Source organism: Myotis lucifugus, unplaced genomic scaffold, assembly GCF_000147115.1.
Source record: "Myotis lucifugus unplaced genomic scaffold, Myoluc2.0 scaffold_46, whole genome shotgun sequence".
Lineage (NCBI taxonomy): Eukaryota > Metazoa > Chordata > Mammalia > Chiroptera > Vespertilionidae > Myotis > Myotis lucifugus.
In genome coordinates this window covers 5397599-5425019 of record NW_005871094.1, presented here as the reverse complement: position 1 = coordinate 5425019, position 27421 = coordinate 5397599, and the positions used below count along the sequence as shown (strand labels likewise).

Here is a 27421-nt window from a genome sequence, read left to right as displayed (position 1 = left end):
ATGCTGATCTGGTGCCAGGAGGCCTCCGCGGCTCCGCTGATCCCGGTGCTGGGAGGCATATACCCTTTTACTATATAGGATAGAGGCCTGGGGGCCCGGCTGGTTTGCCCTGAAGGGTGTCCCTGGATCAGGGTGGGGGTCCCCACTGGGGTGCCTGGCCAGTCTGGGTGAGGGGCTGAGGGCTGCTTTCAGGCTGGCGGGAAGCTCCCAACCACTCCTTTTTTTCTTTTTTTTTTTTTTTTCTTCTGGGCCAGCTTTAGCTCTGGCTCTAGCTCTGAGGCTTCCGCTGCTGGTTTGTTTGCCGTTCTATAATCGAAACAATGTATAACTTCAGCTCTGAGATCCCAGCCGGCTATATTTGTTAGAATGTTTCAAACTGCCAGCTCAGAGCCCGGCAAGTCAGGCGGGGAACGTTGGAGTCTGCAGTCACTGGAGCAAGGAAGCCTCATGTTCGCTTCCAGCTGCCTGGCTGCCGGCCGCCATCTTGGCTGACAGTTAATTTGCATAAGGATACGCTGATTAGCCAATCAGAAGGGTAGCGGTCGTACGCCAATTACCATTTTTCTCTTTTATTAGTGTAGATTACTTTCTCATGGCTGTATTACTAGTAAATGCAAGGTAAGAAACATATTGAGTCTTCATCATTTGCCAGATGCTAAGTCAAGCTTTGGTGATACAGAGCTCTTACAACCTAATTCCTATTCTATAATAGCTTTGTGTTTACTTGTTTTGTTCCTTAAATTTGGTTGACTTTATTTTCCCACATCTGCCACTCTTTTTTCTAACCATAGTGGCAGATTGTTATAATTGAAAGAATAGTGAACTGAGAATCAGAAAACTTGGTCTCTTCATCTGGGTCTGCCACTCATCCCTCTGCAACTTTGGCAAAATTATATAACTTCTCTGGACCTGATTATCCATCTGAAAATGAGGGGATGAAACAGTTGATCTTAAGGCCTCATCTCCAAAATTTTGACAGTTAAATTTCCTACCCTTCTGTTAATCAGGCTGTGAAACTAACACAAGTGCTATGTTAGTTATGTCTGCAAGATCCTATTTATCTATAAACATATTTTCATGAACCTTAAAAGCAAAATCTTACTGTCATATCAGCCCTAGGAATATGCTTTTATTGTGCTAATTGACATTGTGTTTTTAAACATATAAATTTTTAATGTTTTTGACCCTTTTCTACTTTTATTAATTAAATAAATAAGGACAATTCATCAGTACAGAGAAGATTATGAGGCTAGTGATTTGCTGTCGTTAATATCGATAGTTAACCAAGCTAGAAAATGGTAGTACTTATTTTTAATGTAACTTGATTTCATTGCTTTCGATTTAGCATCTTTTATATTTGGTATGCCATTCTGATAAAACTGGATTATGTACATTTTTCTTTCAACATCATTGGAAATAATAACTTTCCATAATTTCACCCTTTAGTTCTCCCCAGGAGTGTTTTTCTTAGTTACAAGCTCATCATGAAAGTACAGTATTCATATTTTTAATATAAAATTTGTCATTTGATAGATAACGTTAATTAAAGTTCCCCTCAAAACAAACATCAAACATGCTAGAACACTGAAGACAATTTTGAAAATGAAAGGTAATAAAGTAGTATTAACACAACAATTTATATTTATAAAGCTACAACTTTATACAGATTAATGAAATGGAATAGACCAGACCGTATAAAGATATCTCCAAATACATATGAGAATTTAGAATATGATCAAGTGGTATTTCCACTCAGAGAAGGAAAATGAATTATGCAATAAATGACATTTAGATGCCACTTAGAATTGGTTAAAAATAAAATAAAATCTGGGTCTCTGATGTCTATTAGTATGTATCACAAAAATGCTAGATAGATTTTTAAAAAAATTTTAAAATCTTTATTGTTGAAAGTATTACAGATGTTCCCTTTTTGCCCCCAATTGACACCCTCCACGCCACTCCCACCCCCTCCCCAAGCCTTCACTGCACTATTGTCTGTGTGCATGGGTTGTGCATATATGCATATTCATTCTTTGGTTAATCTCTTCCCACCTGCCACCCTGAGAATTATCAGTCAGCTGCATGCTTCCATGTTTCTGGATCTATTTTGTTTGTCAGTTTATTTTGTTCATTAGATTTTACATATAAGTGAGATCATATGATATTTGTCTTCCTCTGACTGGCTTATTTCACTTAGCATAATACTCTTCAGGTTCCTCCATGTTGTCTCAAAGGGAAGAGTTTTTTTTTAGTATCCCATTGTGTAAATGTACCATAGCTTTTTTATCCACTCATCTACTGATGGGCACTTGGGCTGATTCCAAATCTTAGCTATTGTAAATTTTATGCTTAAGAAATAAAATTATAAGTCTGGTTGTTTTTAATAATTTAGGATTGGGAGAATACCTTTCTAAATATGATACAAAACCCAGAAGTTATAAAAAAAGATTTATTTTTTTACATATTAAAAAATATATGGAAAAATATTTATATAAAATAATGAATGATAAACTAACAACTAAGACAAAGGTTAATATCCTACTATAAACAAAAAGTTCTTACAAACCAATGAAAAGGAATACGTTTCTAGTAGAACATGGCAAATGACATGAATATATAGTTCAAAAATAAAAAAAATAATTTAAATAGCCAATACATTTAATTAAAAGATCGCTCACTGAATATTGGTATTTATTAAAATATAAAATACGTATACTCTTTGGGTAAGCATATTTCCCCCAGGAATTTTTCCTAGTCATATACTTGTATAGATGCATAAAAATAACTTATACAGAGATATTTATTACAGTATTGTTTGCGAGAGTAAAAAAAATCTGGAAACAACTGTAATTGTCCACCAGTCAGTAATCAGTTAATAAATTATGGTTGATGTATTCAGTGAGTTGAATTCTTTGTAGCTTAATATAACTGAGATAGATCAATAAATACTATATTGCCCAGTGTCAAAAGTTAGTTGGGATTTTACAAAAAGTAAATGATGAGTGGTAGAAACCCAGGTTCAGGTAAAATAATAGAAGTTTTAAACTAGAGTTATTGATAGAGCTTAATTTGGTCTCATTTAGCATTTAAAATATCCCTAATTTAGAAGATAAGAAGGTGGCAGACGCTGTTGGTCGCCATTGGCCTTTCTTCTTAACCAAACCATGATTTGTTTAATGGCAAGTTGCCCAGCCCCAGGGGATGAATCATGATTAGTCTCAAGCAGTCCTTGTTCCTTTGTCAGATTCCCTTTCTATGCCTCCCATGTGACCGAGTTCTGGCCAATGATACATAAGGAAAGTCTCCTGGAAGACATTAGGGAAAAATATCCTCCCTAAGGAAGTGATGCTTAGCGGTGGTACTTGCAAGATTGCAAAAATGAGAGGAAGGACCAGAGAATTACAGGGATGTTAACCTAACGTCATGATTTAGTTGAATTGCTGAGTCACGACTGGGCTGAATTCTACTTTTTAAATTATGCACATTGCATTACTTCTATAATAATTTTTCCTTGTGAGTCATTTTATAAAGACTAGTTAAGTTTCTTGGCATTTAGTCAAGCATTTTGGCAATTGAATCTGAAAGCTATTAAAATATTACCTGTTGCAAATCTCCTATCCATTCCCCCTACCCCTGCTACTACCCATTAAAAACTGTTAACTTGAAAAGATAGCCTTATTTTCATCTTGGAAAGAAAATTAATACAGAAGATGTATTAGTACTTATAACATGTTAGAATGAAAGCTTCTTTTAATCTTTAGGTCTTTTTGGTTTTTGATAATACCATTTTTGTTCAACTAGTTTTTATTTTTATACTAGAGGCCCAGTGCACAAGATTCATGCACTGCGGGGGGGGGGTGGGGAGGGAAGAGTGTCCTTCAGCCCAGCCTGCGCCCTCTTGCAGTCCGGGAGCCCTCAGGGGATATCCGACTGACAGCTTAGGCCCACTCCCTTAGCGGCTTCTGGCTGAGCGGCGCTCTCCCTGTGGGAGCAAACTGACCACCAGGGGCAGCTCCTGCCCTTGAGCGTTTGCCCCCTGGTGGTCAGTGCACATCATAGCGACAATTCGTTCCGTCGTTTGGTCCATTTGCATATTAGCCTTTTATTATATGGACTAGAGGCCCATTGAAGGAAGATTCCTGCAAGAATAGGGCTTTCTGCGGCTGGAGCGAAGCTTCGCTCCCGCCTCCACCACCCCGCTTGCTTCTCTGCAGCTTCGCTCCCTTCTGCAGCACTTGGCTTCCTTCTACCTTGTCTTGAGTCTTAGATCTGCACCTGTGTATGCAAATTAACCACCATCTTTGTTGGGTTAATTTGCATACTCTGATTGGTGGGTGTAGCAGAGTGACACCAATTTGCATGTTTCTCTTTTATTAGTGTAGATATTTACTAGAAGCCCGGTGCATGAAATTTGTGCATGGGTAGGGTCCCTAGGCCTGGCTGGCGATCAGGGCCGATCTGTGGAGTGATCGGGGGGGCCCCCCACTGGCACCTGGCCTGGCACTGCCCACTTGCCGGCCCCACTTCCTGCTGCCAGACCTGCCCCCCAATCACCCTGCCACCACTGCCAGTCACCTCCCTCTGCAGGGTGACGGGCGGGGCAATTGGGGGACCCCTGCTGGCACCCACCTTGGCTGATCTGGCGCCGCCCACTCACCAGCCCCGTCTCCTGCCGCCATTGGTCGCCTTCCTCTGCGCGGCAGGGCAGTCAGGGGGAGTTCCTCTGGCACCCGCCTTGGCTGGCCTGGGGGCACTCCTGTGTTGACCGTCTGCCCCCTGGTGGTCAGTGTGCATCATAGCGACAGGTCGTTCTGCCATTCAGTCGATTTGCATATTAGGCTTTTATTATGTAGGATTTTTTCCTGTGTTTTTCCTGTTTTTTTTCTTTTTCTTTCTTGTATATATGTTGTTTGGCTACTCTCTTCACCTTCTTTTATCCAGGCCACCTCCCTCCTCCCTCCCCTCTGATCTCTGTCAGTCTGTTGCATGCTTCCATGCCTCTGGTTCTATTTTGGTCATCAGTTTATTTTGTTCATTAGATTCCACATACAAGTGAGATCATATGGTATTTGTCTCTCTCTGACTGGATTATTTCACTTAGCATAATACTCTTCAGGTCCATCCATGCTGTTGAAAGGGTAACAGTTCCTTCTTTTTTACAGCTGTGTAGTATTCTATTGTGTAAATGTACCACAGCTTTTTTATTCACTCATCTACTGATGGCACTTGGGAGTGTGCAGGAGGCAGTCAATAGATGATGTTCCTCTCTCATCCATGTTTCTCTCTCTCTATCCCTTTCCTTCCTCTTTCTCTAAAAATCAATAAAACATTTTTTTAAATAGAATTCCAACAACATAAAGAGCTACAAAATAAAAAGTATGTCTGCCAAAATAGCAAACTAACACAGGCTCTTGATTCTCTTCCCTAAAATCAACTCTGGAAAAATAAGGAGAGGCAACTGGCCTTCAGAAATTCTTTAAATGAGATAGAAGACTTCCTCTCCCCTAAATTAACTTGAGTCAGTTCTTGTTCCTTCACTGTAGAAACTAGCAGGAGTAACCCATCCCACTAGTCCCAGAATCAAAAGAACATTATGATAGTGCACAAACCCTATGGCAGCTAAGAGTTGAGGAAAATAGATGTGGACTGACTCTCACAGGAAAGGGACTGGGACGAGGTGGGTTTGCCCTGTCACTGTCTGGAATGTGTGGGTTCTTTTTTTTTTTTAATCCTTACATAAGGACATTTTTATTGATTTTTTTTTTCTTTTTGAGAGAGGGAGAGAGAAAAGCAAACATCGATGTGGAAACATCGATAGGTTGCCTCCCATACACACCCCCACTGGCAATCAAACCCATGACCTAGCAATGTGCCCTGACTGGGAATCGAACTCAGAACCTTTTTGGTGATAGGATGAGCTCCACCCGAACTGGCCCTGGGTGAATGTGTGGGTTCTTGACTTTGTGCAGGAAAGATTTCACAATGTAAGTTCAGGTGATTTTGAGAGTATGTTTATTAAAATGGAACAGTGTGCCCTGGCTGGTGTGGGTCAGTGGTTTGAGCAATGGTCTGTGCACAGAAGTGTCGAGGTTCGATTCCTGGTCAAGGGCAAGTACCTGGGTTGTAGGTTCGATTCCTGGCCCCAGTTGTGGCGTGTGCAGGAGGCAACCAAACAATGTGTCTCTCTCATTTTAATGTCTCTCTCTCTCCTTCTCCCTCCTTCTTTCTCTCACCTCCACCCCCTTCCTTCTCTTCCTTCCATTCTCTCTAAAAATCAATAGAAAAAATATCTGGTGAGGTTAACAACAACAACAAAAAAAAACTGGGGACAGTGAAACAAAGGAAGGGATTAAGATGGAAGAGGCAAGATCATAGCAACAGGAGTGAGACTAGGTGGAGCTGCCTTGGCCCTTTGGAAACGTAAGAGTTGAGCCTAGGCAAGGCTGCCTTGACCCTTTAGAAAGAAAGTCACAGCGGCAGAAGAAGTGAGCCAGTTGGGCTGCGTCGACGCAGGAAACAAATTGCCGAGGCAAAAGCAAAAGGAGGGCCCTTGGAGACAGGTTCAGGGGGTTAGTTAGCCCTGGCCTAGCTGCCACTGCCCACTGCTCCCCTGGTTGCACGTTTCCTGAGAACCATTAGAGCTTTGGAAAAGAAAGCAAAGATACATACCTGAGGAAAAAAAGGTGAAGGTGTGAGCATGCTCCAGGGAGAGTGTATACTGGGTCCTTTGTCTTAAGTATTTTTATCTGTTTTCTAGAAGGGGAATCTTAGGGGAGTTCTCAGGAGAGGATCTCAATAGAATATTCATCATCTCCAGGTGTGTCCTTTAAAATGCGGATTCGTCAAAATGAGCCTGTAGAGCAGCAGTTCTCAACCTGTGGCTTGTGACCATCAGAAAACACATATAGTATATCAGATATTTACATTACGGTTCATAACAGTAGCAAAATTACAGTTATGAAGTAGCAACAAAAATAATTTTATGGTTGGGGGTCACCACAACATGAGAAACTGTATTAAACGGTTGCAGCATTAGGAAGGTTGAGAACCACTGCTAGAGGGTATAGGGTCATTATCTGGTCTGTTTCCCCTTTAAAAAATGTCACTGAAGTGGGACCAGACTAAGGCAGGTCTGCCCCTGCACTGATCTGGAATGTATAAGCCATTTGATCCTAAGTGTCCTTGGTTAGGAAAGGTAAGACCTTGTGATTTATTATCAGGCTATAAATTGCTTAGTCTTTTAAGTATCTGTCTCAGTTTCCCCATTCCACTTGACAAGGAATTTTTCTAGCTTCTTACTATCCTGCCTCATAACCATCCATTCTCAGTAATCCATTTCTCCCTTCCCATGCCCTTCTAGTCAAGGGAGACTGCCTTTTACTTCCCCCCAGAGTTTAAAGGTATGAAATGGTGTGAAACCCTTGTATGGAGTAGATGGGGGAGAGGGGAGGAGATCACAGTAAATGGAAGTGATAAATTTGTTCTTTGTGCCTAGGCTTTGCTACCGTGTGGCTCTTCCTTCATTTTTCTTAAACTCACTGCTGCTGATACTAGCTAAGGCCTGGCCTTTGGTCCCTCCTAATACATTTTTCTTTAACAGAAAAATAGCTGGTACCCTGAAAAGCATTACTTCACAGACCAATGTAACTAGACAGTTTAGAAATCAATAAGACAATATATATGATCTATTATGATAGATGAACCAAGAATTTTAAAACAAGCATGATCAATGTATTTAAAGATATGAGATCCCATTTGTAATATCAATAACATATAATATAAAAACAGAACCAAATAGAAATATTAGATAGGAAATATATATTTGAAATGAAGAATGCAACAAATATTATAAATGTGATGGATATGAATTAATAATTAATTAGTTGAAAGATTAGAATGAATATTCTTCTAGGAGGAAACAGAAAAGAAAAGGTAAAGAGATAGAAATATAAAAGAAAAGCCAAAGGGTATGGAGAAGAATTGCACAGGTACCGACATCTTAACAGCAGTTCCAAAAGGAGAGAAAAATAGAAATTTAAGAAGTTGGGAATAATTGAAGAAATAATGGAGATAAATTTTTTAGAATTCAGGAAAGATGAAACTCCTCAGATTGGTGAAAGGGATTGTAACGTGCCAAACAGGAAAAATAAGGGGAAACACATTCCTAGACATATTAAAGGAAAATTAAGAATATCAAAGACAAAGGGAAAATTTTTAAAGAATTCAGAAAGGAAGAGCAGATGACTTGCAAGGGAACAAGAAAGATATCAGCTCAACAGCAGTAAGTGAATGGCAGAAAACAGTTAAGTTAAAAGGTACTCAAGGGAAATGACTCCAAACCAAGAAAGTAATATCCTCCTAACTTTCAAATGTAAGGGTAAAATAAAAAACTTTCAGGAGCATTTGTCTCGGGAAATTTGCCACATTGGAAACCAATATGGAAGCAAGACTCCGTGAGAAAGCTAGGAGATATCTATAATAATAAAATCGTAATATGCAAATAGACAGAATGACCAAACAGCAGAATGACTATCCAGATGGCCTTCCAGACAACCATGCTATCACATGCACTGGCGCCAGGCCAGCCAAGGCAGGTGCGATGTGATTGGTCGGGAGGCCCCGTCATCGTTCCACAATCACCTCACAGAGGGAGGCCCAGGCCACCCTCTGCAGGGCGATCAATGGGGGGTTCTGTGATCAATCGCCCAAAGAGGGAGGCCCAGGCCACCGCCGGTGGGGTGTCAAATGATGCAGCCTATTCCATGAGGAGTTGGGAAGGGAGAATGGGGAGTGACTGTTAAGGGATATAGGGTTTCCTTTTGGAGTAATTAAAATGTTCTAAAATTAGATTGTGATGATGGTCTTCCAGTGGATATAATAAAAAACACCAAGCTGTACACTTTAAATGGGTGAATTTTATAGTGAAATATATCTCTATAAACATGGTAGTCTTACCTCCCTGAGTATTGTAAACCTGCCCACTGCTTAAACGACCCTTGTCATTTTTCTCTTCTGATACTGAGGTGCTTTTAGGCAAAATGTGACCATGTGGAAAAGGAAGCATGTACAATTTGGTCTTACATTCTTCTACGTTCTTATATTTCTTCCCCAGCCCAATACTATTTTAATCCCCTCTCTTTGATGACTCCACCCCCACTTATGGAATTCAAAATATCTTTCTCCACTGATTTCCATTCCACTCAAAAATTTCCATTTCCTCAGTGGGTTCTTATTTAAGGTAAGCAGTTTGTTGCATTAGTTTCTAACTCATAATCTCTGATATTTACATTTTAAAAGATTATAGAACAAGGGTCAACAAACTATTTCTATAATGAACCAGATGTAAGTATGGGGTGTCCCTCCAAAAATGTGTACTCACTTTGAATGATTATAAAGTCAGTACTTACCAACATATAGTTCATTTTCAAATTTTAAAAGAATCTATAGAAATGAGTAAATTTTTTTGTCAATACCTGTTTTCAAACTGATGACCGTTCTGGTCCAGGCACTGCTGATAACACAAAGCAATGGAATCACAAACATCAAGAATCATTTCCTTCGGTATTTGTGTGCCCCCAATTCGTTGACTCTTGCAGTTTTGTACTATAAACTTTTTCTTTTATGTATCCCCATAAAAGAAAAGTCGAGTGGATAATTAGGATAAATTTTCTTTGTTCAGAGCTTAGTCTGGCTTTACCCATTATTTCAAATCAGTTAAACCTGAAAGGAGTGAAAATTGAGTTATCAGCTGTTAAAGTATAGATACATTTTTGGGGACACCCAACCTATATTTTGAGTTTTGCCAGCCATAAGTGTTCTGTTGCAGCTACTCAGCCTTGCTACACTATAGGGTGAAAATAGCCAAAGACACAATGTAAATGAATTGATGAGGCCTCATTTGACCCTGATCAGATCAAGCCATAGTTTGCCAATCCATATTATTGATTTCTTAATTTTAAGGCTCAGTATTAAGACAAAATGGGACAAAGAAATTTAAGTGCAATAAATTTAGACAGTTATGTCCTCCCCTTCCACCACTAATAAAAAGTTATTTCATTTTCACCTGGCCGGTGTGACTTAGTGGTTGAATCAGGAGGTCGCAGTTTGATTCTCAGTGAGGGCACATGCCCGAGTTGCAGGCTCATCCCCAGTAGGGGGGGTGCAAGAGGCAGCCAGTCAGTGATTCTCTCTCATCATTAATGTTTCTCTCTCTCTCTCCCCCTCTCCCTTCCTCTCTGAAATCAATAAAAATATGTATATTTTTATAAAGTGATTTCATTTCTTTACAGTTTTATCTTTTTTTCCAAGGTTATTTTGGAATAGAGGTCAAAATTTTGGCACTTTTGAAAGTTTACCAAGCCTTATTAAGAAAAATCAGACTTTACATAACCACTAAGGAGTATGGCACGAGGGTCGAGGTTTTTGTTAAGATTAGGTCTCTGTTTGAATGAATATAAATGTACTTGTGTTTGGATGCATACAAATTATTGTGTTTTGTGTGTATAATCTTTAAATATACTTACTGTGGAATACATTTGGATAGTCTCTAAAATATCTCAAATTTATTGAATAGCAATGTAAGAGGACACATGAATTTAAGGTAAACTAGGAAAAACAAATACAGTATGGCTAGCATCTCGTACTGTTCTGAATTGATTGAGATATTTTTCTTTAGTTTGATGTTTGTTTAGCTTTCTGAGCATATGATAATTGTTTATCTATAAGAAATGTAGTGTTGCCCTGGCTGGCGTGGCTCAGGCGTTAGACCGTCAGCCTGGGCACCAGAGGGTCATGGGTTTTATTCCGGTCAAGGGCATATACCTGGGTTGCAGGTTCGATCCTGGGCCCCTCTTGGGGTGTGTGAGGGTGGCAACCAATATATATGTCTCTCTCACATTGATGTTTCTCTCTCTCTTCCTCTCTTTCTTTCTCTCTCTCCCTGCCCTCCCCTTTCACTCTCTGAGAATCACTGGAAAAATGTCCTTTGGTGAGGATTAACAAAACAAAAAAAGAAAGAAATGTAATGTTGAAACGATACATTGTTTTAGATACATGGCAATTATGTTTAATATAAAATTATATTTCAACTAATATTTCCAAATAACAGTGATTAGAACAATTTACATTTGCCATATCAATGTTTGACAAATTTCTGGGTAATACAGAATGACCATCATTTATTTAATGGATTTCTTAAAAAAAATAAAACCTTAACTCTGGGGAGTTTGATCTACTCAGGAAAATATATTTGGGGCGTATTATACACCAACATTTTTTTTCTTGGAAATTATGTCATTTCATATTACATCATGACAAATATTTTAAATGCTTCTGACCATATTAAACAAATCTGTTTCAGTTTTTGTCAAATTTTGTTTTTCCAAATCAAGATTTGAATATTTTATCTCTATTATTAAATTAGAGCTGACCCAGATAATAAATCAGTTAAAGTATTGCCCTTTTTCTCAATCAAAATCATTACATTGCGTACCTCCTTCTACCTCTTTTTAGCTCCATTCTGGTAGTTATCATGTATTTAGTCTGTCAACAAATAGTTGATAACTATTGTATGCCAGCCATTAGGAACAAAATCGTGAACCAAATAATCTTGGCCCTTGTAGAGCCTATATTCTGGAGTGGAGAGAAAGCAATAAACCATTGTTTGTTTGTTTGTTTATATTTATTTATTTTACCTTTTTTTCTTTACTCGATTTTTTTTTTTTAAGAGAGAGAAAGGTAGAGAAACATCAATGTGAGAGAGAAATATCAATTGGTTGCCTCTGGTACCTGCTCCAACCATGCCCCATGGGATAGAACCCCCATCCTGGATATGTGCCCTGACCTGGAATCAAAACACAACCTTTTGGTCCAAACTATGCTCCAATCAACCGAGCCACTGGCCAGGGCTGTTTATTGTTTAATATAAAAGTTATGTAGTGTGTTAAAAAATAAGTTGTGGCCTTACCCTACAGAGTACGATAAGGATGTATTAATCTTTAACAGAATAGCACTAATCTGTTATCTAAGGAAACACTGTCTATGTGAACATTGTCATCCTATTGTTTTCTTTCACTTTATAGTTCCAATGACAGGATTCACACAGAGAGCAACCATTGATCCAGAACTGAATGAAATACATGTCTTATCTGGACTCAGCAAGGACAAGGAAAAGAGGGAAGAGAATGTCAGAAATTCATTCTGGATTTATGACATAGTGAGGAATAGTTGGTAAGGAGCTCTTGTCTGTACTGCAATTCCAATTTAATATTTCTTGGGGTTGTATATTCAAAAGAAGAGGGAACTGGAGGACTTGTGTTAATATGTGATGTCAAAACAGGAGCACTTAAGAGAACTTCTTCCATTCAGTAATGGAGGGTAGTGCTCAACAACTAAAGAATTTATTACTTTCTAAATACGGCATTTATTTACAGTAAAAATGAAAGTGTACTATAGTTTTATTGTGAATAGTAAACGGGTTTTTAGCTCTTTCAGCCTTTGTTTTGAACCTTCATAAATGCTATTTGTGTTTCATATCATGAGGTAGTTTGTTCTTAAGTGAGGTTTTGATGGACATTAAAAGAACTTAAGAACTCAGTTCTAATAAATCAGATTATTTTATGGGAATGACCAAAACTTTAAGATTTGATGTAAACAAATTTATAATTGTTTTGTTGGTAATTAGACATGCAATTAATTTGCTGTCTACAACTGTATTAACACTAGAGTCCCGGTGCACGAAATTCATGCACTTGGGGGAGAGGGGTTCCTCAGCCCGGCCTGTGCCCTCTCGCAGTCCAGGAGCCCTTGAGGGATGTCCAACTGATGGCTTAGGCCCTAAGCTGGGGAGCGGGCCTAACCTGGCAGTCAGACATCCTTAGTGCTGCCAGAGGTGGGAGAGGCTCCCGCCACAGCCACTGTGCTCTCCAGCCATGAGCCTGGCTCAGGGCTTCTGGCTGAGCAGTGCCCCCTATGGGAGCACATTGACCACCTGCATTGAGCGTCTCTCCCCTGGTGGTCAGTGCACATCATAGTGACCAGTTGTTCCACCGTTCAGTCGATTTGCATATTAGCCTTTTATGATATAGGATTATGTATACTGCTAATTTTCTAGGATAGCATGCCTTAAAAGCAATGTCTTACAGGTCTTGTGTCTATAAAAATGATCAAGCTGCAAAGGATAATCCAAGTAAAAGTCTTCAAGAAGAAGAACCCTGTCCAAGATTTGCCCATCAGCTTGTATATGATGAGTTGCACAAGGTATCCTAACTTCATTGACCTGTAAATTTTCCATGACCTACAATCTGAAAGAATCCCCAAAAATATATGTTTTTTATTTTTTAAGTAGATTTGAGTAAAAAATTATAATACATAGTATATAGCAGGCGTTCAATATTATTTTCCCCTAAAATTCCTTAAGAGAATAAACATTTTTGTATAGATGGTGACTCCTGGCACTTTCCTCTTTTGATTATGGTCAGTGGCTGCTTCTTAACTCATAGATCAGATACATAGCATGGCCTATTGTATAGTTTTCCGCATGTGGGTTCCATGTTTCATGATATGAAAAGGTATATATGACTTCCTGATTTTAGATTTCATTGTGTAAGAAATCTTTTTGTTTTTCCTATCTATGAGTGACATCTTTTCTATCTGTTTTGTGAAATAATATGGCATTTTGAAGTTTAAGTGTCAGTTAGTGTTCAGAATGGTTTCTTTAACTATTTCTCCCTTAAGCTTTACATGTAGTTTAGTGATTGGGCTCAGATTATATAGTAAGCTACTGACTAACCTGTATTCTTTCCATTTAGGTCACAGATGAATATTTAAACTTTATATCATTTGAGACCTTCATGTTAAAGATACCATGGGAGTGGATAAAAGCCCTTTCTCTTAGTGTCTCCCAAATTAAAGGGTAAATGAATTTCCATCCTTAGGATAGGATAGAAATAATATTGGAATTCTATTACACTATTGAATTTAAATTTATTTTTTTGATGAATCCTCACTTGAGGATATTTTTTCCATGGATTTTTAGAAAGAGAGGAAGGGAGGAAGGAAGGAGGGAAGGAGAGAGAGTGAGAGAGAGAGAGAGAGAGAGAGAGAGAGAATGAGTAACATCACTGTGAGAGAGACACATCAATTGGTTGCTTCCCGCATGCACCCCAATGGGCTGGGGATTAAACCTGCAACCTAGGTATGTGCCCTTGACTAGAAATCAAACCCAAGACTCTGCAGTGCAAAGGCCAACACTAGCCACTGAACACACTGGCCAGGGCTTAAATATAAATGTTTTTAAAATTTCAGAAAATGCTTTTAACACTTTGTGTAAGTACAGAATATCACTAAAACTAAATAATATAATAGTGAAATTATTATTGCATTCCTTTCACATTTATTTTTTGGTACTAATTGAGTAATGGAATATTTTAAAAGTTATTTCACAAATTATATGTGCCGTTTAATATTTGACCTTAAGGCTAAAGCTAAATTAAAATGCTAAAATTTTAAAAAGTTTCTAATTGCTGTTGACCTTCAGTGATTTGACATCTTTTCTTTAATAGTTTTTTAAAATATGTTTTTTATTAATTTTAGAGAGAGAAGAGGGAGAGAGTAACATTGATTGACTGCCTCCTGTACACCCCCTACTGGGGATCAAGCCCGAAACCAGGGCATGTGCCCTAACCTCGAATCCAACCAGCGATCTCTTGATGCTTGGGATGATGTCCAACCAACTGAAGCACACCAGCCAGGTTGTCATCTGTCCTTTTTAAAGATATAATTTATTATCATCAACACTTGATGAACTTGATAATCCCCATTATTCATTGCCCTCAAACTATATATTGGATTAGCTACTTGCTATTGTTAATAAAATATAACTGAGCAAATTTGAAGGTCACACTGGGTTTTATTAAGTCATTTATGAATTCAGCAGCATCTTATCTAGCAAGCAGAGAAATTCTCTGAGGGATTAATTCTTGCCCTGGTCAGTGTGGCTCAGTTGGTTGGAGCATCTAGCTCACCAAAAGATGGCAGGTTCAATCCCTGATCAAGACATAGGGCATGTTTGGAAGGCAACTGATTGATGTTTCTCACATCAATATTTCTCCCTCCCCCTCCCCCTCCCCCTCCCCCCCTCCCCCCTCCCCCCCTTCCTGTCTCTAAAATAAGTTTAAAAAAACTTTTTAAGATGGAAGTCTTTTATAGAAAAGAGGGTGAGGCAAGTAAGTCATCAATAAGAGAGAAATGAAAGTTCATGGAGGAAAGTAAAGAGTTCAGGTAACGCTGGCTTCTCATTGGGTGAGCTGTGGAGTTTCAATTGGCTGGGCTTCTTGCTGGACCAAAAAAAAAATCTTCCTTCCTCCTGCTGAGGTGGTAAAGCAGTTGTGCTTTCTATTTGGGAATGACAGGGCCTCTCTTCCTGTTGGGGTATGTAATTGATGTCTTCCAATATGGGGTATTTGACTTCCAGTGATAGGTAATTGACTTCTATAGTCTATCCCAACTTCAGTTTTAGTTGAGGTTTTCTTTATTCATTTTTACACTATCATTGCTTTTGTTTCATGTTTCCATTGTCAGTGTAATTGTGGTAATAGAACTTATTTTAATATAAAATGTAATTTAGGAAGTAGTCGCAGTAATTTAAAAAGTAAAGTGGAAACTTGAGAAAAATCAAGAGAAGCAATAATATTTTGATTTTTTTAATATCAGTAAGGCTAAGAAAGGTACCTGTAACACAGTACTAGCAAAATGAAGAAGTTTTACTATGACTTAACATAGTTTCTTAAGTATGCATGTGTTTTTAAAAGTCTGGTTTGTTTTGTTTATTACAGGTTCATTACTTATTTGGTGGGAATCCAGGAAAATCTTGCTCCCCAAAAATGAGATTAGATGACTTTTGGTCACTGAAGTTGTGTAGGCCTTCAAAAGATTACTTACTGAGGCATTGCAAGTACCTCATAAGAAAACACAGGTATAAAAACAATTCATGGAAAACTTTTATTTAACTTTATCAGCTATTTTTAGTATTACCTAAGCTCTGGAGATGTGCCTTTGTCTTTGGAAAGTTAGTAACATGAAAGTGTAAACACTGTGAAGGTCATGACTTTTATAGGTGCCCTGTTATTCTCCTGATTTTGGTTTCTTCTTTCAAAGGAAGACACAAAGTGAAAATAGATACTGATGCTAAATTTTTAAAATATAGAACAAGGAAATTTTGCAACTGTTAATATAATGGAAAAAGTTTCTGTGAAGGTGATTAACTTACCATCAAGTAACTTAAGGCCTAACCACTACAAATTACATCAGTTCTAGATTATTGACATATGCCTGACCTGTTGATAACTTTAACTGTGAATGTGATGACATAGTTGATTAATAATATCTTTCTAATTTGATGTTTCAGAATACAGCTTTAAATAGAATTGGTTTTATTTCATTACCTTTGCTAATTAATTATAAAATCATGTAATTAAACATTTTCATATATGTCTCTTGAGTCATGTTTGCTTTTTAAAAAGCCCTAGCAGGTGATAAGCTACTAAAAAAATGTAGAAAAGTGTATCTGTCCTTTTGGTTACTGATAGTGTTAGATGATAAATATTTATAGTTTGGAAGGAGAAGTTAACCTTTAATGACGATAACAGCTACCATTTATTGAACAATTTTTGTGTGCTAGATCTTGTATATTATTCTCACAATAAGCCAATGGAGGAAGAACTATTGCTATCACTTTTTTATAAAAGAAGAAATGGGTTATATAACTCATCTAAGGTCACTCAACCGTAAGTGACAGATAGGATTTGATCCTGAGTATTCTGATTCCAGAATTCTCCATTTCATCACCATCACCTCCACCACCACCACCACCACCACACACACACACACGCACAGAGGCACATATTAATATACTAGTATGTATACACACGTATGCTTATATGTTTATTATATAATATGTTTTATATAAAATATAAATACATGAAAGTCTGTGTAGATATAAATTAGACTATTCCTTTATCATATTATATTTACTTATTGTTGCTTTTCACAAGTTATACTTGAGAGATAAATTAATAACAGAAGCTAGTTCTGTTTCTTTGGCTTTACTGTGAATGATTAGTATATTTTCTATAGAATCTACAGGAGAAAGGGTCTGATTCTTCACATTGTCTGGATGGCAAGAATAAATTCTGTTTTATTAACAAGATTTAAGTTTGAGGTACCTTTGCTAATGTTTACATTGCTAAATTTTATTCTTTAGTACTTAATGTACTTAAGATACTTAATATTAAACTTTGTTTTTATAAGAATATGGGGAAATTATAGAGCTCTTTCTCTACCTTAAATATAACAACTGGTCATTGGAATGTTAGAGTGAGCTTTTTAAAAAAGTTTCCTGACCAAAAGTCCATTAGAGATTAAAGGAAATTGTTTAATGCTTCATATAAAGAATTGGAACTCACAAATACTTCCCTCTGGCTTTTAATTGTAAAAGTATTGCATGGGTAATAATAAAGAAAAAAATAAGTCTTCTCTCTCTACCAAAAGAATTGAATCACTTATCATCCCTCCATTCAGGAGTAATATTTTGGTGTATATCCTTCTAATTATATGTACACACTATTGTTTTGAATCTGATTTCTTTCAGTGAATGGTGTATTATAAACATTATCATGTTAATAAATACAAATACAAATCATAATTGTAATGGCTGCAAGCATTCTACTTTATGTTTAATTCACTTAACTAATCTTTTATAGAATATTTACTCTCAATTTATTTGCTATAGTTAATATTACTGTAGTTAAATAATATTGTTAATATTATATATTTCTATATGCACCTCTATCTAAAAATTCTGTAGGATAGTGGTAGAATTGGGAAATTATCGTTTGCCCTTCTTCCCACAGCCCAGTCATCCTCAGAAGTGTTATTCTTTTTTATCTTTGGAAGTTGTTTTTCTCCTTTAGAAATATATCAGTGGGCAGGTGAAATGACAATTTGGGAATCTGAAATATTATGTATTAGGGCATGCTTTAAGTTTTAAGTACAGTCATCATTGCAAGTGACTTAATTCTAGTAAAGGTGCAGAGTGAGGAGTGAAAGTGGATGAACAATAAAAGAATAATCAGTAACAAATCATTTAGACTCTTAAATATATGATGAAATAGTCTTAACAAATGTTGTATGAGAATAAATCATGAAATAAAATGACTGAAATTGAAAGGCAGTAAGTTTGTGTGGTTGGGCAAATAATCAACATTGGAAATTTTCTACTATGGGAGAGAAAGTGTGCTAGCTTATTTCAGAACTTCAGAAAAGCTCTTGAAGGGGAATATAAGAATGTTTAAAGACCCTTTTATATAGATTACACATTTATATATATTATTTTCAGTAGAGTAATAATAGCATAATAATATGGACCATAGTACTCTTCTTTTCTGATCTTGACTACTCTTTGCCCCTAGTTCTGTAGCTAATAGTTATATTAGAAAAGTATTATACCTGAACCTTGGATTGATATTCAAGCCTTCTGACTTAATCTTTCTGGAGATTACTTTGCTCATGTGTAAAATGGACAAAGCAACCATCTAAACCAGTGGTTCTCAACCTTCCTAATGCCGCGACCCTTTAATACAGTTCCTCATGTTGTGGTGACCCCCAATTTCATTGTTACAAATTGAACATAATTAAAGCATAGTGATTAATCACAAAAACAATATGTAATTATATATGTGTTTTCCAATGGTCTTAGGCGACCCCTGTGAAAGGGTCGTTTTACCCCCAAAGGGGTCGCGACCCACACGTTGAGAACCACTGATCTAAGGGTTTTTATAAACATCAATAAAACTATTCATATAAGAAATATTTATTGAGCACCTTCACTGTGCTAGATATGGTCTTAAGTTCTGTGGATATGTCAGTGATGAATACAAAAATTCCTAGCCTCGAGTTTCCTTCTTAATGAAGGGAGGCTAACAGTAAGCTTAATAAGGAATTTATATTTTAGATAGTAAGTCTTAATGAGAAAAACTCAATCAAGTTAAGAACTATTTTTGTACAGGTGAGGGAGCTGGGGATGTGATTTTTAAATAAGAGTATTAGGATAGACCTCACTGTAAAGAAGACATTTGAGTAGAGACCTAAAGAACATGAGAGAATGGATCATATAGATATTTGAGGGGGAAAGTATTCCAGATAGGTAATAGACAAGGCTCTTAGGTTAAAAATATGCCTGGATTATTTGAGAAATAAATTGAGAACAGTGTGGTAGAAGTGGAATAAGTGAAGTGATTATGGTAGGAGACAAGGTAAGAGATAAAAAAGGGGTCAGATTGTGAAGGTCCTTTGGCTTTTACTCTGAGTGAAAGGGTAGCATTGAAAGATTTTATGTTAAGGAGTGACACATTCAGACTTAGCTTTTATTTAAAAGAATTCTGGATTTTCTTCCGGAAGAACTGGGTAAAAGGTTGTGGCTATTTTTACTCGGGGGAATACTTCAGAAACAGCAAGTTATGTAGTTCAGTTTGATGCACTTTAGGTTCTGGACATCATCTGTTAGCATTTGGGGGAAAGGCATGGGCTGTATTACATTAATGAGTCATCAGTAAGGAAAAGGAGCTTGCTCAGGAAGAGTGAGAAAAGTAAAGGGATGTAGGGCATTATCTGAGGACCACCACTGTTTGAGGGAAGGCAGAGGAAGGGATACTCCATAAAAGAGATCCAGAAAGTACAGTAAGATTCCGGATAAACTTTGAAGGTGGCAACAACTGAATTTCTCGATGGATTTGATATGGGTATGAGAAAAAGAATAGTTAAGGGTAACTGCTAGAGCAGTGGTTGGCAAACTCATTAGTCAGCAGAGCCAAATATCAACAGTACAAAAATAAATAAGCCAGCACGATTGAAATTCTTTTGAGAGTCAAATTTTTTAAACTTAAACTATATAGGTAGGTACATTGTTATTAACTTAATTAGGGTACTCCTAAGGCTTAGGAAGAGCCACACTCGAGGGGCCAAAGAGCCGAGGGTAGCTCGCGAGCCACAGTTTGCCAACCACGGTGCTAGAGCATCTTAAGAATCTTGTCTACTAAATTGAACTGAAAATAAAAGGCCCATCTTAGACATTTGAAAAAAATAGACTCTTTTTTTCTACCACCTCTTAAAATGACTTGGAGTTTGAGGGACATTATTACATTGGAATAGATAGAAGTTGATTTCTGAGTTGAACATGAAAATTACCTTTTTAATTCAAATCTTATATTAAATTAGATACCAGATCTTTCATTATATAAAAGCTTACCCTGTGCTGCTGTGCTGGCTTATTTATTTTTGTTGTTCTTAATGGGAAACAACTATTTCTTCTATTTCAATAAAATATAAGTTTGGAAGGAGAGAAGTATATTGTATGCCAAGAAAGTGTCTCCTGGTTCTTAATGGTACCATGTAATATAGTAAATAAAGTGCTGCCACTTTATATATATATGGCTCCAGGGCATGTCTGGCCCATTTCACCTAGTCCCGCCCTGCCGACCACCTTCTAATTAATTTCCTTTCAATATGCACGAATCCATGCACCGGGCCTCTAGTAACTCTATGATGACAATAAGTATTATCATCATTTAAAAACAAAACAAAACAAAAAAACAGATGAGAAACTGTTTCCAAGTTTCCAAAATTGTTTATGAATTGGGGCATAGAAGGGGGCAAAAGAAAAGAAATTTAATAGGGTTAATTCCTGTTCCTTTTACAGGGCAGAATTGTTGGCTGAAATATAATTCTAGACTGCAAACACAAGCCCAGTGATAAATTTTTGCAAGCCAAAAAAAGCTTAGAAAAGGAAGAGAGAAAACATAACTTCCAGGAAAATTGATCTCTTTACTGGATTTAATAGGATGGTAGGTGTGTTTTGGTTAGGTTATTTCAGGTTGCAAAGGAGAAAGACATGCTTAGGAGACCTCACTGAAAGAGAATTTATTATGAGAATTAAGGCAGTTTCTCAGCATTTGAACACTAAAACATATGGAGAGAATTGTTTAGGACACTGGACCAATTCTAGTAGCTAGTAGCTAAGTAGAGTAGTGTTTCTTGTAACTGAGCCTCTCTCTTTCTGCTTCTTTCTCCCTGCTTCTCTTGTTCTACTGATTACTCCTGACTCTGCTTCCCCTCAACCTCCTGGCTTCAGTAAATGAATGGATGGATGGATGGATGGATGGATGGATGGATGGATGGACGGACGGACGGACGGATAGATAGATGATAGATAACTATCTACTCACCTCTTTGACTTCAGTTGATAAGTAGGTAGATAGGTAGGGAGGGAAGGAATCTATTATCTCATGTCTGCTGTTAACTACCTTCTGTTTTGTCTGCCTTTTATAAAGTATCCTGTGAATCTCACATTCTGATTCTCTGAGAGAGAGTATCTTCTTAGAGAGAGTTCCCTATGAGAGTATCCCTATTGGGAATAATTCTGCCAGGCCACTTTTAAACTGCTCTTTAAGCTTGAGGTGATTGCTTTTGGCTCAGGTGCCAAAATTCAGGTCTAACTTGTGGACAAGATGGTAGAGTAACATGATCTCTGCCTAAGGAACTCTCCTCTGAGGTTCGTAAGGCCAGCTGACAGTCATGGTACTGTCTGGTACAAGAGAACTGTAATATTTTGATAGTCTTTGCCCTGCCTGAAATACAGGTAACCCTATCACTAAGGTTAGCTCTAAAGATAGGAAATTATTGAGGCCATCAGCCTGAATACCATTGTGAATAGCTTATTATTTTCAATTTCCAAATGAAATTAAATGTCTTCTTTTCTTTCTCTCCGAACATTTAAAAAGCATACAAATTTATTATAAGTAAATCCTTATATAGTTATGCTATAATAAAAGGACATTATCTTATTTAAATAGATAGTCCCAAACAGACTTTTTTTTAAAGAGATCATGCCCTAACCAGTTTGGGTCAGTGGATAGAGCGTTGCCCTCTGGACTGAAAGGTCCCAGGTTCGATTCCAGTCAAGGGCGTGTATCTTGGTTGTGGGCACATCCCCAGTAGGAGGTGTGCAGGAGGCAGCTGATCGATGTTTCTCTCCCATCGATGTTTCTAACTCTCTATTCCTCTCCCTTCCTCTCTGTAAAAAATCAAAATATATTTTTTTTAAGAAAGAGAGATCTCATTCTTTCCTTTTCAGGCTTGGAATCAGATAGTCCTGTGTTAGATTCTGCTTCTGCCACTTACTAGCTCTTATCTTGGCCAAATTTATTCTCAGGTCTCAGTTTCTCATCTGTTTTTTTGTTTTGTTTTGTTTTTAAATAATGATAATACTTATTGTCATCATAGAGTTACTAGAGGCCCGGTGCATGGATTCGTGCATATTGAAAGGAAATTAATTAGAAGGTGGTCGGCAGGGCGGGACTAGGTGAAATGGGCCAGACATGCCCTGGAGCCAACCTCCCAAGGTCCCTCCCTGGCCTGCCGCACCTGGGGCAGCGGCGGGGCTCGAAGGGCATCTATCTGCAGAGTGAGCGGGGTCCCTCCAGCGGGTGAGGTCCCTTGGCCTGGCCTGTGGGGATTGGGCCGAAACCAGCAGTCCAACAACCCCCTATGGGTTCTGGAGTGCAAGAGGGCACTTTGCAAAGTTGCTGTCGCTCGGCAGCTCCTGCATTGAGCGTCTGCCCCTTGGTGATCAGTGCGTATCATAGCTACCGGCTGGTCGGCTGGTTGGCCGGTTGCTTAGGCTTTATATATATATATATATATTATTGTGAGGATAAACAAGGTGATATATGCTTGATACAGTGTCTAGCACATGACAAAGGCCTGAGAAGTTGCTGCAGTTTGTTGGTATTGTTATTACTGACTAAGGCATGGAAATAATTTTATTAAAATTATCTAATCAGTATGAATGATATTTCATTAAAAGAAACTATACTCATTTCTATTTCTAAAGTATCTGTTAAGCACCTCCATTGGGGGGGAGGGGGGAGAAGGATATTACACAAATCTAATAAAATATTTTTATTTTATCTCTATTTGTTTTTTATGAAACATACTTGGCTTCCCCCCGCCCCCCAGTTTATGTAAAATATTTGACATATTTACTGTTTTATCGTTGATTTTATCTTAGCTTATAGTATCTATGTGACAGTCTTCTCATTTCTGGATTCCCAAATGCAGGGTTTTTAGATATCCAAATAACTCCTCCTATACAGTGTCCTAGCTCTGAAAGACATTTCTGATGTTTTCTTATAACTCCAGACAGTTATTATTCTTTTTTTACATTTTCTAGGTTTGAAGAAAAGGCCCAAATGGATCCTCTTAGTGCTCTGAAATATTTACAAAACGATCTTTATATAACTGTGGATCATTCAGACCCAGAAGAGACAAAAGAGGTAAAGGTGTTAATAAACTTCAGAAATTGAGTTTAAAAAAAAAAGTTTTTCCAACTTATATTTGCTGATTTTGCTCTTAGATGTTTAAAGAAAAATATGATGGTTCTAATATTAAAAATGACAGAGCAGATGAAATAAAAATTAAATAGGCTTATTTTCATGTGATATAACATTCAAGTCACACACAAAACCCTTGATCCATTTAGAACAGGATTAACAGGTACAAAGTTTTAATTTAGATATTAGTTTTATGCATTGGGAAGAAAATAGAAATTTTACGCCCATAGTCCCATGCTTCTTTTACTCAGGGATTACATAATGGTTCATTATAAACTTTTCTGTTGATACTCTGAAAGAAAGAAAACAAACTCCCCTTTTCTGTAGGGAGAAGGTGAAAAGAGGTTGATGGGAGTAGAATCCTTGCTGCCTTGATAGTTAATTATGCAAATGTTGTATCAGGATAGCTTGACTGTAGCTACTAACTTCACTTGTCAGTGGTCCCTAAGTTTGAGAAATTAATAGCAGATCATTACTTTTCAGGTTGTTGTTGTTGTGATCTAACATGGATGGAAGCAAAAGATCTAATATTATTATTTGTGTGAATATACCTGCAACAAGTTTCATGGTTTTATAGCCTGTTTTACTACTAGCTTCTGAGATTCTTTTTGTCATATTTTCCTTTTGATGACTGTTCTTATTCAGAGTTCATCTAGTAACATCTGAACCATAATCCATTTTATCTTCCACTCATAGAATTGGTGCTAATTATATGTAGTTCTATCCCTTAAACTATTTCTCTGTTAGCTGTTGCTTTGCTTTGGCTTTGTAATAGCAACATCAAGCAGTGCTTTTCTCTATTCAGCACAGGTTTCAGATTTAATATCGAATCACTTTCAGGCACCAGGTTCATTGTACTTTCAAGCAGTAGAGCCCGCCTGTCCTTGGCAACAAAACAAAGAAATACTCTTTCATAGTTGCCTACTGTGAAAATAATTTCTATTTCTCTTAGTATTGGTTACAACCCTTCACTAGATGGAGAATCATCAGGACATACTTTAGGGGGTTCTCAAGGGAAGATAGCTAGTTGTTTTTCCTTGAGTCTTCAGTCAATTCATGATACTGTTTTCTCCATAGTCTAAAATGGCTAGAACCTGGAAACATTAATTTTTCTCTAATTTTTAAAAAACCAAACCAAAATATTGCCAAGTAAATAATTTCAGCTGCAAGTAGGCCAAAGAAAACGGACAGTTTGTTCTTAATGCTAAGCTATTGGGAAAACCAGGACGGGGAGTTATCCCAGATTCAAACAGAGCAATTTTTAAAATTTTGGTTGTGGATTTCTCTTTGTCTCCTTTCTTTAATAGTCTCAAATGACGATTTTGTATGCCACAGACTTCCACTCTATTTCTTAAAAGTTTTATCTATTAAGAATTGTTAAGCCCTAGTAGAAGTTAGTTAAAATGATGTTGTGCATGTGTTTTTCAGCATCCGAATCACTTCAGGAACTTTTTCAAAACAATACCCTTACCCTGAGATATTCCTCTGTCTGATCTTATGTAACAGAAAACTGAAAACATCCTGACATTAATTTTTTGTAAGATTATTATTTTTTTATTTTTAATGATTTCAGAGAGGAAGGGAGAGGGAGAGATAGAAACATCAATGATGAGAGAGAACCACTGATCGGCTGCCTCCTGTATGCCCCCCACTGGGGATAGAGCCCACAACCCAGGCATGTGACCTTGACCAGAATCGGACCCAGGACCCTTCAGTCCACGGGCTGACGTTCTATCCACTGAGCCAAACCGGCTAGGGCGATTATTATTATTATTTTTTTAATGTGTGAATGGATTTTGTTTTGGAGAAAGAAATCTCATGATGATGGTTCTAGTATATACACTTACAATATTTTTAGTAAGCTATATAGATCTTCATTTTCCTTTTAAGAAATCATTCCACTCATCAAGAAAGGCCTTATTGCTATCCAATACTTTCTGTATGTAGTAGTTTATTTTTGTTCTCTATGTACACTTTATAAAATTTTCACTATATTAAGTTATACAGCAACTAAAAGTGGTTTTTAGAATTTTCTTTTGGGGGGGTGTTTATCATCATGATGGTGATCATCATGTTATTGGGGAAATAGTGGTTATATACCAAATGGTTCGTTGCTTTTGTCCAGTCTCCAGAACATGGTTCTAAATTAGTGATGAGCTTCTAGTAAAGATTATGAAAATGACATTCCCCTCCCCCAAGGAAAGACCCAAGGAAAGGATGCCTAAATTAATTCCATCATTGAGAGGATTCTATAATAGAGAAAAAAAACAAAAGCAAGAAAAGCAAGTTTTAGCTAGTATTGCACATTATTTATTAAGAAAATTTCTGCTGAACTTCCAGAGTACTGGTGTCATTAATTTAACAGATGTGTGTTGAGTCCCTTCAGTATGCCAGGCATTCTTCTAGTCACAAGAGGAATAAAAAGGTAAAGGGAGATCAGAATGCAAAGGGGTGAGAAATGGGCAGTTGCTGTATTAAATAGGATGATTATAATAGACCTCGTTTAGAAAAGAGATTTTCACAAAGACTTGAAGGATATGAGGAAGTGATCTAAGACAATAATTTGGCTAAGGGAGGGCTAGAACAAAGAACCAAGGCTAAGTGCATTCTGACTTTGTTTAGGAGAACAGCAAGGAGGCCATTGTGGCTGTAGTAGAGGTGAGATGGGTAAGTGATCAGAGATGAGGTCAGAGAGGTAAGAGCAGGAATTGGAGATTGTGAATGATTTAGTAAGCCATTGCTGGAACTTTGGCTTTTACTCTGAATGAATTAAAAGCTAGTTCAGAGTACTGTGCAGAGGAGTGATATAATCTGCTCTATATTTTATATCACTCTATTGTATTGAGGATAGATGAAGGAAGGAGAATGAGGATTCAGGCAGAGAGACTCATGGGGGAGATTGTAGAAATCTAAGCAAGTGATTATTGTAGCTCAGACCCAAGTAGTACTCGTAGAATTAGTGAGAAATGAAGTAGATCGGATTCTCAATATATTTAAAAATAGAACTAACAGAATTTTATGATGGATTGGACATAGGATTTGGAATAAATGACTCCAAAGTTTTTTACCTGAGTGAATGGAGTTATTATCAACCAAATGAAAATGCACTGGGTAGATCTGGTTTGTAGTAGTGGGTGGGGACTCCTGACCGGGATCAGGAATTTAATGTTGGGTATGTTCAGTTTGAGATGTCTCTGCAACAGCCAACTTGAGATGTTGAAGTGGTAGTTAGATATTCAAGTCTGAATTTGGAGGAGAGGTCTGGATTTACTCAGATTGTATATCACTTGGTACCTGTTAAAATCCTAGACCCATAATTTAATAACATTATTTAAACGACAGGGTTTCCCCCGCCCCTTCCATCCTTCTATATGTAGAGCCAATAAACCTTAGATGTTAGAAAAGGGAATTAACCCTCAAAATAAGTAGGAGATAGGAAATTAGTAAAATAGAAACAAATAATAGAAAAGATTTTAAAAGTGAAAGGTTGGCTCTTTGAAAAGGTGAATAAAATAGGTGAACCCCTGGGAAGACAGGGAAAAAAAGTGAAAACATAAATTATCAACATCACAAATGAAAAGAGGAAATCATTACAGATCCTACACACATTAAAAGGTAATAAGGAAACATTATTAATAACTTTGTCAACAAGTTGCTAATTGATGAAATGGACAAATTCCTTAAAAAACACAACTTATCAAAGCAGATACAAGAAGAATTAGAAAATCTTAAAGGAACTTCATGTCAATTAGAGATTGAATTTGTAATTGAAAAATGACTAATAGTGAAAACTCTACACCTCAATGGCTGTATCATTCAATTCTATCAACAATTTAAATTACAAGAAAACACTATTTCTACACATAGACTCTCAGAAACCAGAGAAAGACAATATACTTTCTAAATTCTTTTATGAAGCAGCTTAACTCTGATATAAAAACACAACAAAAAGCCCTGGCCAGTGTGGTTCAGTGGCT

General features: G+C 37.2%; 1 protein-coding gene across 6 annotated transcripts in view; it reads left to right on the top strand.

Annotated features, from left to right (window-relative positions):
- MKLN1 (muskelin 1) overlaps window positions 1-27421 on the top strand; it is a 301088-nt gene that overhangs the window by 262080 nt on the left and 11587 nt on the right. For 5 of the 6 annotated variants that reach the window (XM_023753515.1, XM_006088336.3, XM_023753519.1 and 2 more), the window contains 4 exons: window positions 12081-12228; window positions 13143-13257; window positions 15834-15973; window positions 23285-23387. In XM_023753515.1, the coding sequence (XP_023609283.1) occupies window positions 12081-12228; window positions 13143-13257; window positions 15834-15973; window positions 23285-23387 (506 nt within the window). Of the gene's footprint in view, window positions 1-12080; window positions 12229-13142; window positions 13258-14592; window positions 14734-15833; window positions 15974-23284; window positions 23388-27421 lie in introns of those variants that run through there. The other variant, XM_023753518.1, reaches the window with a different exon arrangement.